General features: G+C 56.5%; 1 protein-coding gene across 1 annotated transcript; it reads left to right on the top strand.

Annotated features, from left to right (window-relative positions):
- The first annotated feature begins 5,320 nt into the window (after positions 1-5,320).
- LRRC3 (leucine rich repeat containing 3) lies at positions 5,321-8,647 on the top strand. The gene is made up of 2 exons (XM_039480509.2): positions 5,321-5,483; positions 6,317-8,647. Exon 2 carries the CDS (start codon positions 6,461-6,463, stop codon positions 7,232-7,234), a length of 774 nt encoding a protein of 257 aa, XP_039336443.1. The 5' UTR covers positions 5,321-5,483; positions 6,317-6,460; the 3' UTR covers positions 7,235-8,647.
- Positions 8,648-11,115: the final 2,468 nt, after the last annotated feature.

The following is an 11,115-nucleotide window of genomic DNA, read 5'->3' as shown; positions in this document are numbered from 1 at the left end:
TGATGGGCAGGGGCCGGGCCCAGAGGGCTGAGTGTGGAGGCAGGGGCTGTCAGGTGGTCAGCCTGCACTCAGTGGCCAGCTGTAGCAGCGGGGCGGGGCTCATCTGAGGCGCTTTGTCTCTGAGTGTGGGGTGGGCAGCCCCGGCCCCCTCACGCAGGACGTTTTAATCGTTGGTCTGCGCGCGTCCCAGCCCAGTGGATGCCGCAGCTGCAGCTCCTCCACGCCAATCCCCAGTGGGACGCACTCAGACCTCGCCGGGCTGGCCAGACGCTCTCGCGGCTGCGTTTTACCCCAGACCGCAAGGCTGGATCCGGGGCAGACGAGGGTGTGAGATGCTCAGCCCGGAACGCAATCCGAGCCATGAGGGAGGGCACAGCGCTCAGACCAGGGAGGCAGGAGGAGGTGGTGTTTTTGAGAGCACCGCCAGGCTGTGTGCAGGGCTCTGGCAGTCTGCTGACGTCTTCACCAAATGGGGAGGCCACACACGCAGGACCCATGGGACCCAAAGAAGGCACTCACTGTGTGGCTTCACGCAAGCACCCTGACTCCTCCGTCGGTCCCTCGGTGCACATGCTGTCAACACCTGGAAGTGTCCAGATCAGTGCGCACGCCGCCCGTCCACAACGTCTTGACGGTGGCATAATGTCTAATGACTAAGTGCGTGGCACTTAGTCACGCACACACCTCCTAGGTGTGAGCAGCAGATGGGTTCCTGCTTATGTCAACAGCTCGCACCGGGTCCTCTCCAGCTCCCAGAGCCCTGGAGCCCCCTGCGTGGCTGTCCCCATGCTCCTGACCTCCTCACCACGAGCTTCATCTGCTCTTGAACCTCCCGAGGCAGAACCTGGCCTCCTCCACTCTTTGTAACGTCCGCGGATTCATTCCTGTCTACACCCCAGTGTTCAGTGGCAACTGCGTGAATTCACCTGATTTAAATATTTAAAATATCCCAGAATGTTTGGGTTTGGCATCTTCCGTTTTTAACATATCAGCTTCACAGTTCACATTATTTTAATCCCTTTAAGAGATAATTGCTGATTTAAAGCAAAAATCCTAACAGTATGTTGTGGGGTTTATGACACACGAGAAGGTGTCGTGGTGACAGTGTGGGGTTCAGGCAAGGGCAGCGGTGCCGGCTTGGAGGATCTTACCATATGCCTGACCCGCTGGGGCCGGAGAAGCAGGGGGTGGGTGAGCTCTGCCCTGGGGCAGCCACTGAAAGAGCAGCAGGGCGGCGGCTGAAGAGCCAGGCGGGGAACACACACGGAGTCCTGAGGAAGACCTGAGGCTGGGAAACGGGTCAGAGGAACAGGGCCGGCTGGAGCATCCAGGGAAGAACCAGCACGTGCCAGCCAGCCAGAGTGATCCTTACCTCAAAACAAAGTCAGCAAGGCCAGAGCCACCCCCGCAAAACCGGGCAAGCTGGACCGCTGCCCCCACTCAGCTTCTGCGGGTCCTCTGCTCGTGTTCTTTGTCCCTTTCAGGACTCCATGCTGCATTCAGCTGTCACTTCTGTCTTCTCTTATCTTCCACAAGCTTTTTGCCTTTGAACACGCTGACCAGTCACTTTGTAGAGTGTTTCTCAGTTGGGGTGTGCCTGGGGTGTTCTTGAGATTGGAATGGGGCGATGAGTTTTTGGCAGGAATCTCGGAGAAACGACGTCCTTCTCAGAGTGCTGTATCGAGGGTACGTGATGCCAGTCTGCCTTGCCACTGATGACTGAGCTTTGCCACGTGGATGAGGTGGTTTCTCCACTGAAAAGCAGTTATCACTTTTTTAAAGTTAATAAATAAGTTGAAGCAGATACTTTGATCCTACGGAAATCTCCAAGGAAGCTAATTTAAGTATAAGACATACTAGGCAAACAGTAAAAAGGTGAAAGAAGTTATCCCAAGCTAAACTAATCGAAGGAAAGCAGGAGTCAATTTCAAGTCGGAGTCTAGGGGTGAAGAGGGTCATTTCATGATGACACAGGGGACAACCCTTCAAGAGCATGCAAATGTGGGCACAGGGTCTCAAAGCACACGCAACAAAAGCTGAGAGAGCTGCAAGGAAAAATTACAGATAAATCTGAAATTGCAGTCAGAGGTTTCGACACCACTATCAAGAATTTGTTTGCTTGATAGTGGTGTGGAAACCTCTGACTGCATCTGTCGCCCAGGCTCAAATGCGGTGGTACAATCAAGGCTCACGGCAGCCTTGACTTCATGGGCTCAAGAAATCCTCCTGCCTCAGCCTCCCAGGTAGCTAGGATTGCAGGCATGTGCCACCAGGCATGGCTATTTTTTTTTTTTGATTTTTTGGTAAAGATGGTGTCTCACTTAATTCAAGTGCACATACAACAACTGCCAACCGTATTTGGGGCCGTGAATGAGTCTCATAAAGTTAAAAGGATCCAAAACATAGACTGTGTCTTCTGACAACCATGGGTTTGAATTAATGATCAGTAGCAGAAAGAGCTCTGGAAAATGCTCAAATATCTGGAAGTGAAATAGCACACTTCTAAACTCACGGATCAAAAAAGAAATCAGAGGGAAAATTGTAAATTGTCATAAACAATGAAAACAAAAATACAATATGTCAAAATTTCTGGGATGCAGTTAAAGCTGGACTTCGAGGGAAATTTATAGTACTAAATGCTTATACTAGTAAAGAAGGTCACAGATCAATGATGCCAGCTTCCACCTTAAGAAACCTAAAAAAGAAGAGAAAGTCAAACCCAATGTAAGCAAAAGAGGCTGGTGCGGTGGCTCATATCTGTAATCCCAGCACTTTGGGAGGCTGAGGTGGGCAGATTGCTTGAGGTCAGGAGTTTGAAACCGGCCTGGCCAACATGGCAAAACTCCATCTCTACAAAATATACAAAAATTAGCTGGGTGTGGTGGTACATGCCTGTAATCCCAGCTACTCAGGAGGCTGAGGCAGGCTAATCACTTGAACCTGGGAGATGGAGTTTGCGGTGAGCCAAGATCACCCCACTGTACTCCAGCTTGGGCAACAAAGCAAGACACTGTCTCAAAAAAAAAAAAAAAAAAAAAAAAAAAAAAAAAAAAGTAAGCAAAAGAAAGAATAAAGATAAGAGTGGAAGTCAATGAAAAAAAAGGACAACATTCAATGAAACCAAAAAACTATTTCTTTGAGAGGATCAATGTAATTGATGAACTTCTATCTGATTGTTCAGTTAAAAAAAAAAGCCACAAATTACAAGTATCAGAAACGAGGAAGGTGACATCACTTCATACTTCACAGATGTTGAAAGGATAAGGGAATATTATGAACAAGTTTATGCTAATAGATTCAACAAAGTGTATGAGATGGGCAATTTCTTGAGTGATACAAACTACATACATTCAGTCAAGAATAAAGTAACCTCAGCAGTTGTATATCCATTAAATAATTCCACCACATATAAAAATGATAATACATCATGACCACGTGGGGTATATCCCAAGGACACAAGATTGATTTAACACTTTAAAATCAATCAGTATACTGTATCGTATTAACAGACCACCGAACAAAAAGATTCTCAATAGACACAGAAAAGCAAAATCCAACTTTTATTCCCAATTAAAAAAACTCTCAGCAAACCGGTGAAAGGATATTGAACAGCCTTGAAAAAACTAATTAGCCACATATGCAAAACATAAACTTGAATCATATCTCATACCATAAACCCAAATCAACTTAAAATAGGTAATAGACCCAAATGCAAACCTTTAAACTCTAAAACCCTTGTGACTTTGGGTGAGGCAAAGGTTTCTTACATAAAGCCATATCCATATAAGAAAAACAGATAAACTGGACTTCCTCAAAATTAAAAACGTCTGCTCTTGGAAAAGCTGTTAAGGGAATGAAGACACAATCCAAAGGCTCAGCGAAAACCTTCACAGATCCCATATCTGATGAAGGACTTGTATCCAAAATATACAACAAACTCCAAAACTCAGTAACGAGAAAATAAACAACCCGGTTAAAAGTGAGTAAAAGATTTGAGCTCAACACTTCCTGCGGAGATGGGGAATAAACAGATGAATCAATGCTCAACACCACTGGCCAGTGGGAAAACGCAAATTAAAAACACAATTCCTCTGCTGCCACACACCTATTAAAGTATCTGAAATGGAAAAGATCGACCCTACCAAGTGCTGGGGAGGATGTGGGATGCAAAACCGTACAATCATTTTGACAGTTTATTAAAAAGTTTAACATATGGCTACCATGGCATCCAGCCACTCCACTCCTAGATACGGAGTCAAGAGAAAGGAAAAATCTTCATCCAGAGACCTGTACACAATGTTTGGATAAACTTTATCTGTAAGAGTCAGCACCAGAAACAACCCAAATGCCCACAGCAGGTGAATGGATGCACACTGTGGTACATTCATACACTGGAGTACCACGCGGTGGGAAAGGAAGGACGCATTGATAAACCCAACGACACAGGCGAATCTAAAAAATCCTTGTGCCGAGTGAAAGAAGCTATACAAGTACATACTATATGATTCAATTTATGCAAATTACAGGAAATGCATAGTAATCAGTAGTGACAGAAGGCAGATCAGTGCTTGCCTGTGATGAGATGACCAAGAGGGAACCCAGAGCGTTTACTACGCAGATTGTGGTGATGGTTTCACAGGTGTATCCAAGTGTCAAAACGTAACAAATTTAAACATGTGGCTTTATCAATTACGCCACGACAAAGCTACTCTTTGAAAACCATGAGAACAGCTCAGGTCCGGCTGAAATGCCCCCATCCTGCATTTCCTGCCTTCCTTGGGATGTCAGACGCCGGGTGGAGGAGCTGGGGTCGTAGGCAGGAGAGGACATAGACGGACGGAGATCTAGCCCTACTCACCCCCTAGCACGGGCTTCCCGCAGACCCAGGGTCTTCAAGCCCCGGAAGTCCGGTGCCAGAGGGAAGAGAGGATTTGCCCAGAGTGAGGGCCGGGGTCTGGACCCACAGCCCCTCCCGGCCCGCAGGCCCCGCCCTCACGCCGCAGCCACGCCCACAGCCCCAAAGCCACGCCCACAGCCCTCCCACAGCCCTTGCGACCTGGGTCTCAGTACCAGCTCCGTCTAAAACCTCACCACCGGCCCCTCCCACTCCCCGCCCCCTCTCCATCAGGCCCCGCCCCACCACCGGCCCCGCCCCCGAACTCCGCCCCCGCCTAACCACAAGTCCCGTTCAGGTTCCCCCTACATGCCCCGCCCCTTCCCCGCCCCCTCCCCTAGGCCCCGCCCCACAGGAATGGACACCGCCAGCCTCCGCCTTTGGCCCCGCCCCTCGCCCCAGGCCCCGCCCCGCCCCGCCCCGCCCCTCGCCCACGCAGGCCGGAGCCGCGGCCTCCCCAGCCAGTGGTCGGGGGCGCCGGCGCAGGGGCAGTGGGGTCTCCGCCGGGCCCGGTGTCGCGGAGGGGTGTGGCGGGCTCCGAGAGGCCCGGCAGCGGCTCGCAGAGCAGCCTCCAGCCGCAGCCGCGCAGGTAAAGCCCTCGCCCAGCCCCGGGAGCGTGGCTCCCCGCTTACCCGTGCCCATCCCCCGCCGCGAGTGCCGGGGCCCCGGGGTTCCAGGTTCCGGGGGTCCCAGGGCCGAGGGTCTGAGGGCTGGAGGTCCCGGGGTCCGCGCCCCGCCCGGCCAGCTCTGCGCGCGGCCCCGCCATCCACGCCCAGAGCGGGCCGCGCGCGCAGGGCTTGGCTGCTGTTTTCTGCGTTTCCTTCTTCGGGCAGTTGAAGAAAAGGCGCGGTTCTGTGCCCGGTGCCAGCCGCGGCTCCGTTAGGGCTGGCGGGGAAGCGCTTGCTGGGTTCTTCCAATTTTCGGGGATTGTGGGAGTCTGCCGGGCCATGGCCGCGGGAGTAGCCCCTGGCGCGCGAGCGCCCGCTGGTGCCCGGCCACGTGCCCGGCCTGAGCCGCGCTCCAGGTTGGGGAGAAGCTCCGGCCGTCCCCAGCCTCCCGGCTTCCTCCCTGAGGACGGGCTTGGTGGTCCCAGGCCGCCGCCTCCCGGCCGCCCGGCTTTTGGTCCCCAGCGGTGCGGTGCGGTACGTGGCCAGGGCTGTCCGCAGTGACCACCGCCTGGGTCACGCAGGACCCTCTGGCAGTGCCAGCTCCCTGCGCTTGTGTGATGCTCCTCCCGGGCACATACCGGCAGTCTCCAGAAGTAAGTCACAGGCACAGCTGTTTAAGGAGGCGCCTCCCCACCCCAGACCCTTCAGTGGGCACTCGGCAGGGTCCCCACTGCATTTCCCAGGTGACTGCAGAGGCAGCGCTGGCCACCGCCCTCCCTCCCTACCCGCCTCCCTCCTGCTTCTTCCCTTTCAGAGCTGCCAGAGTGGAGCGCACTGCTTCTCCCGGCGGGGCAGGACGGCGGGTTCGCCTCTGGTTGGAGGAGGCCTTGTCCCCGCGAAGAGTTCCATCCTCAGGCCGTAGCAGAGGGCACGTGTCCCCGCCCCAGGCCGGGTCAGGATGGGCTCCATGGGCCCACCTCGCCCCTCGCTGCCGCTGGTCTTCGCCCGGGCGTCTTGCCTCTTCCTCCTCTTCTGCCTGTGCCTGGGCGACTCCTGCCCACAGCCCTGCCAGTGCCCTGAACACGTGGGGTCCGTGGCTGTCGACTGTAGCTTTCGGGGACTGCAGGAGGTCCCCCAGGACATCCCCGCCGACACCGTGCTCCTGAAGCTCCACGCCAACCAGATCTCCCACCTCCCGGATGGGGCCTTCCAGCACCTGCACCGGCTCAGGGAGCTGGATCTGTCCCGCAACGCCATTGAGGCCATTGGCCCCGCCACCTTCACGGGCCTGGCCGGGGGCCTGCGGCTGCTGGACCTGTCCTACAACCGTATCCAGCGGATCCCCAAGGACGCCCTGGGCAAGCTCGGCGCGAAGGTTCGCCTGTCCCACAACCCCCTGCACTGCGAGTGCGCCCTGCAGGAGGCCCTGTGGGAGCTGAAGCTGGACCCCGACTCCGTGGACGAGATCGCCTGCCACACCTCGGTGCAGGAGGAGTTCGTGGGGAAGCCTCTGGTTCAGGCTCTGGACGCAGGTGCCAGCCTCTGCAGTGTCCCCCACAGGACCACCGACGTGGCCATGCTGGTCACCATGTTCGGCTGGTTCGCCATGGTTATCACCTACGTCGTGTACTATGTGCGCCACAACCAGGAGGATGCTCGTAGGCACCTGGAGTACCTGAAGTCTCTGCCCAGCGCGCCCGCCGCCAAGGACCCCCTCGGCCCGGGGCCCTAGTGTCTGTTCCGGCAGACCCTCGCCGGTGGCTGCTGCCGCTTCTGTAACAGGTGGTGACTGATGCTGCTGCTGCTGTCCCCGAGGCAGGTGTCACAGACGTGTGTGTCATGCCCCACCCCCGCATCGGGTGCAGCAGCACGTCCAGGCAGGGAGGTTTTGCCATCAGATCTGCTTGACGGATGAGGAACCTGAAGCTTAGAGAAATGGAGTGAGTGCCGGTGATGACACCGTCGGGAGATGATCCCAATGGACTTCAGCCGGGGCTGTCCATTGTGGCAGTCCGCTTTCCTTCTGCCTGCCAGCCTCTGCCAGGCGGGGCCGCAGGCTGTGGATATGCACTTGGAGGAGGAAGGGCGCGCTCCACAGCGTGAGGGCTCACGAGAGGGGGCTTGGGTGCGGGTTCGCCGGCTAAAGGCGCTGCTAAGTCCTGTGCCTGGGACCGGGCTTGCCTTTGTCTGCCTACAGAGTGCATTGTGGGTAAACACGAGCCCTGCGGCAATGTTGCGAGCACATTGGAACATGAGTCCCGTTTCCAGAGCAAAGTAACAGAGACCAGGCTTTTCTAGAGAGCTAAGTGGGACGTGCTGCTCCAACTGTCCTTTCTTCTCACAATGTTTGTTTTAAGTAACTGTAGTGCCAAAATGTCAGTCCAGTGATGGCGTGAGCAGTACTGAGAGAGACCTGTGAGAAGTCCAGGGTCGACCGCCCAGGGGCAGGCAGCAGCCACACACCCGGGCCCTGCCTGCTGCCTGCCCCTCTGGCTGTGCCTGGTGCAGGAAGCCCTGCCCTGGCCCGATCTTGGCTCACTGCAGCCTCCGCCTCCCGGGCTCAGTCCCATCTCCTGCCTCAGCCTCCCGAGTAGCTGGGATTACAGGCACCCACCACCACACCCAGCTAACTTTTGTATTTTTAGTAGAGACGGGGTTTCATCATGTTGGCCAGGCCAGTCTTGAACTCCTGGCCTCAAGTGATCCTCCTGTCTCGGCCTCCCAAAGTGCTGGGATTACAGGTGTGAGCCACCGTGCCTGGCCCTGTGCCTTGCTTTTCTACTCACTGAGATCTAAAACAGCTCTTTTTCCAAGGCCAGGAGTACTGGTGTTTCAAGGCCAGTCAATGGGATGCTTCAGTTTCTCTAGCAACAGGAACTCTCTCTTTTCACCTTTGCTGCCAGGAATCTCAGAGATAATTTAGTGCTCAGTTTTCTTACCTTACTTCACATTCAGGTTAGATGTTACCTCCACCTATATGATGGTAATTGCTGATTTTATTTTTTATTGTCTTTTTAATGAGTGTTTATATTTTAAAGTACTTTGAGTATTTTTGGGGGGAGCAAATGAGTTCTTAGTGTACACTGCGTATTGACTGAAGTGTATGAATGTAGAGATGTTTCACCAAGGAGATGCTTGGAAATGATTAGCAGTTTCAGGTGGTTTCTGTTTGGAAAGCGCCAGGCGATGAGCCCGTCCAGTGTGCATGCTGGTCCTGCTGTGCCCAGGGTGTGCGGAGTGAGTCACGGGGCCATCTGCGTTGTGAGGTTCTTGGTGGGCTTTGCTCTGCTCCCCTGTGCAGATGCGGGGAGGGTGGGGAGCCGGGCCCAGTGTGTGAGTGGAGGCAGTGCCCTCCCTGCCTGCTTCCCTCGTGCCACGCTGCCTGAATGTCACTGTGCTCGGAGGATGGAGACCTCCAGCGCCGCTCACCTTTCCGGTGAGAGCTAGAACAGAGTGTGCCACTGCTGGCGTGGGGCCGCGTGGTCCTGGCAGTCCAGACAGGCCCAGCACGTGGCGGGGGGTCTGCTTCCAGGAAGTAGGCACTGACACGAGGGCGTGCCCGGGCCCGCGGGGGTTTCTCTCTGGAGGATGTGTGGGTGACGGGCGGGGGCCATCCTGGCTCTCTGATGCATGCAGGCGGGGCAGGTGAGCCGTTGCTGGCCTGGCCCGTGGGCCTGGGCTCACGTGGCAATTGGCATCCTCCTGCCATCCCTTCTCCATGCCAGGGAGCCTGTGGTGGGTTTGCCTGGCACGTGTGACCCCAGGTCCCAAGGAGAGTGTGGACCGAGGCCTGGGTGGTGAAGGCAGGCCCCTGGCTTGGCCCTGAGTCCCGTGGGTGCTGGCCAGTCCCATCTCGCATTTTTAGGGGCTCTTTCCGTACTGCCAGGGGACTTGTCATTTGCCCTAACCCTAATGCTAACCCCTAACCCAACCCTCACCCTCACCCTAGGAGAGGAGCCCAGGCCTGGGTTGCTCCCCCTGCTTGAGTTTCTTCTTGGGCTTTGGAGCCCCAGATACCTGCCCAGAGGCTCGCTGGTGTGCGGTGGGGTCCCCAGTGGGGGGTGGGGATCCATGGGGCCATCCCTGGTGTGGTGGGTCTCCCTGGGACAGGAAGGCTACCCATGGCAGGGAGACTCCCAGGCCCAGTCCCCGCGCATGCCCCACAGAAGCTGGCTGGAGGCTCGGGGGGTGCGGGGTATGGGCCTGCAGGGGTTGCGTGGCAGGCTGTGGGGAGTGGGGTATGCCAGCAGCTGTGGGAGTGAGGAAGCCCCTCTTGTGGAAGGGCCCTGTGGAGGGGAATCTGGCCCCAAGAGACCCTCGGCCTCCTTTGCAGGGGCTGCCCACAGGAGGGCAACCGGGGACCACCTCCCGCCTCAAAGCCTGGGGCCCCCAGTCTGGCCTGCAGGGAGGTGAATGGCAGCTGTAAACTGCACACGAGGCTGGGCTAAACCTGGATGTGCGTTTCACAACCGAAGCAGCCAGGAAGCTCTGGCTCCACCCAGAGGTCATCGGGCAAGAGATGGGGACGAGTGTCCAGGCTGAAGGCAGGGCCAGCCAGCAAAGGGCTGGTTCCCATTGAGCTCCATGGCTGGTCACGTTCTGTGGAATGTGCAGACGTGCATGCGCCATCAGATAGGCTCTGGAATCAGACGGGCTCTGGAGTCGGACGGGCTCTGGGATCACACGGGCTCTGGAGTCACATGGGGTCTGGAGTCAGACGGGCTCTGGAGTCACACGGGCTCTGGAGTCACACGGGGTCTGGAGTCAGACGGGCTCTGGAGTCACAAGGGCTCTGGAATCGGACGAGGTCTGGAGTTGGACGGGCTCTGGAGTTAGAAGGAGTCTGGAGTCAGACGGGCTCTGGAGTCACAAGGGCTCTGGAATCGGACGAGGTCTGGAGTTGGACGGGCTCTGGAGTTAGAAGGAGTCTGGAGTCGGACGGGCTCTGGAATCGGACGGGCTCTGGAGTAGAACGGGCTCTGGAGTCGGACGGGCTCTGGAGTTGGACGGGGTCTGGAATCGGACAGGCTCTGGAGTAGGACGGGCTCTGGAGTCAGACGGGGTCTGGAGTCAGACGGGCTCTGGAGTAGGACGGGCTCTGGAGTCAGACGGGGTCTGGAGTCAGACGGGCTCTGGAGTCAGATGGGGTCTGGAGTCAGACGGGCTCTGGAGTCAGATGGGGTCTGGAGTCAGACGGGCTCTGGAGTCACACGGGCTCTGGAATCGGATGGGCTCTGGAGTCAGATGGGGTCTGGAATCAGACGGGCTCTGGAGTTGGACGGGCTCTGGAATCAGACAGGCTCTAGAGTGGAGCTGCTGTCTTGGGCAGTTCTTCCTGAGGGTCTGCAGAATGTCGAGGTCACCAGAGCCAAGGCAGGAAGGCCGGGAGCCTGGCTCCTGAGGAACTCTGAGCAGGTATGGCCCAGGGCTGGGAGGCAGCTGACCTCACGGCACAAGGCACAGAGGGTGGCCTGGAGCCCTGGCACATCGCCTCGTGTTAGGCTTGTCTGCCTGGCCTTCCTGGACTGCAGCGGCCAGGAGCTGAAAGCGATGAGCCCCAGCTCCCTGCAGCTGCTCTCAGTGGGATTTCTGTCCGCCAGTCAGACGCGTTTG

The sequence above is a fragment of the Saimiri boliviensis genome, chromosome 18, assembly GCF_048565385.1.
Source record: "Saimiri boliviensis isolate mSaiBol1 chromosome 18, mSaiBol1.pri, whole genome shotgun sequence".
Classification (NCBI taxonomy): domain Eukaryota; kingdom Metazoa; phylum Chordata; class Mammalia; order Primates; family Cebidae; genus Saimiri; species Saimiri boliviensis.
The sequence above is the reverse complement of the archived record's forward strand: the minus strand, read 5'-3'. Positions and strand labels throughout refer to the sequence as shown.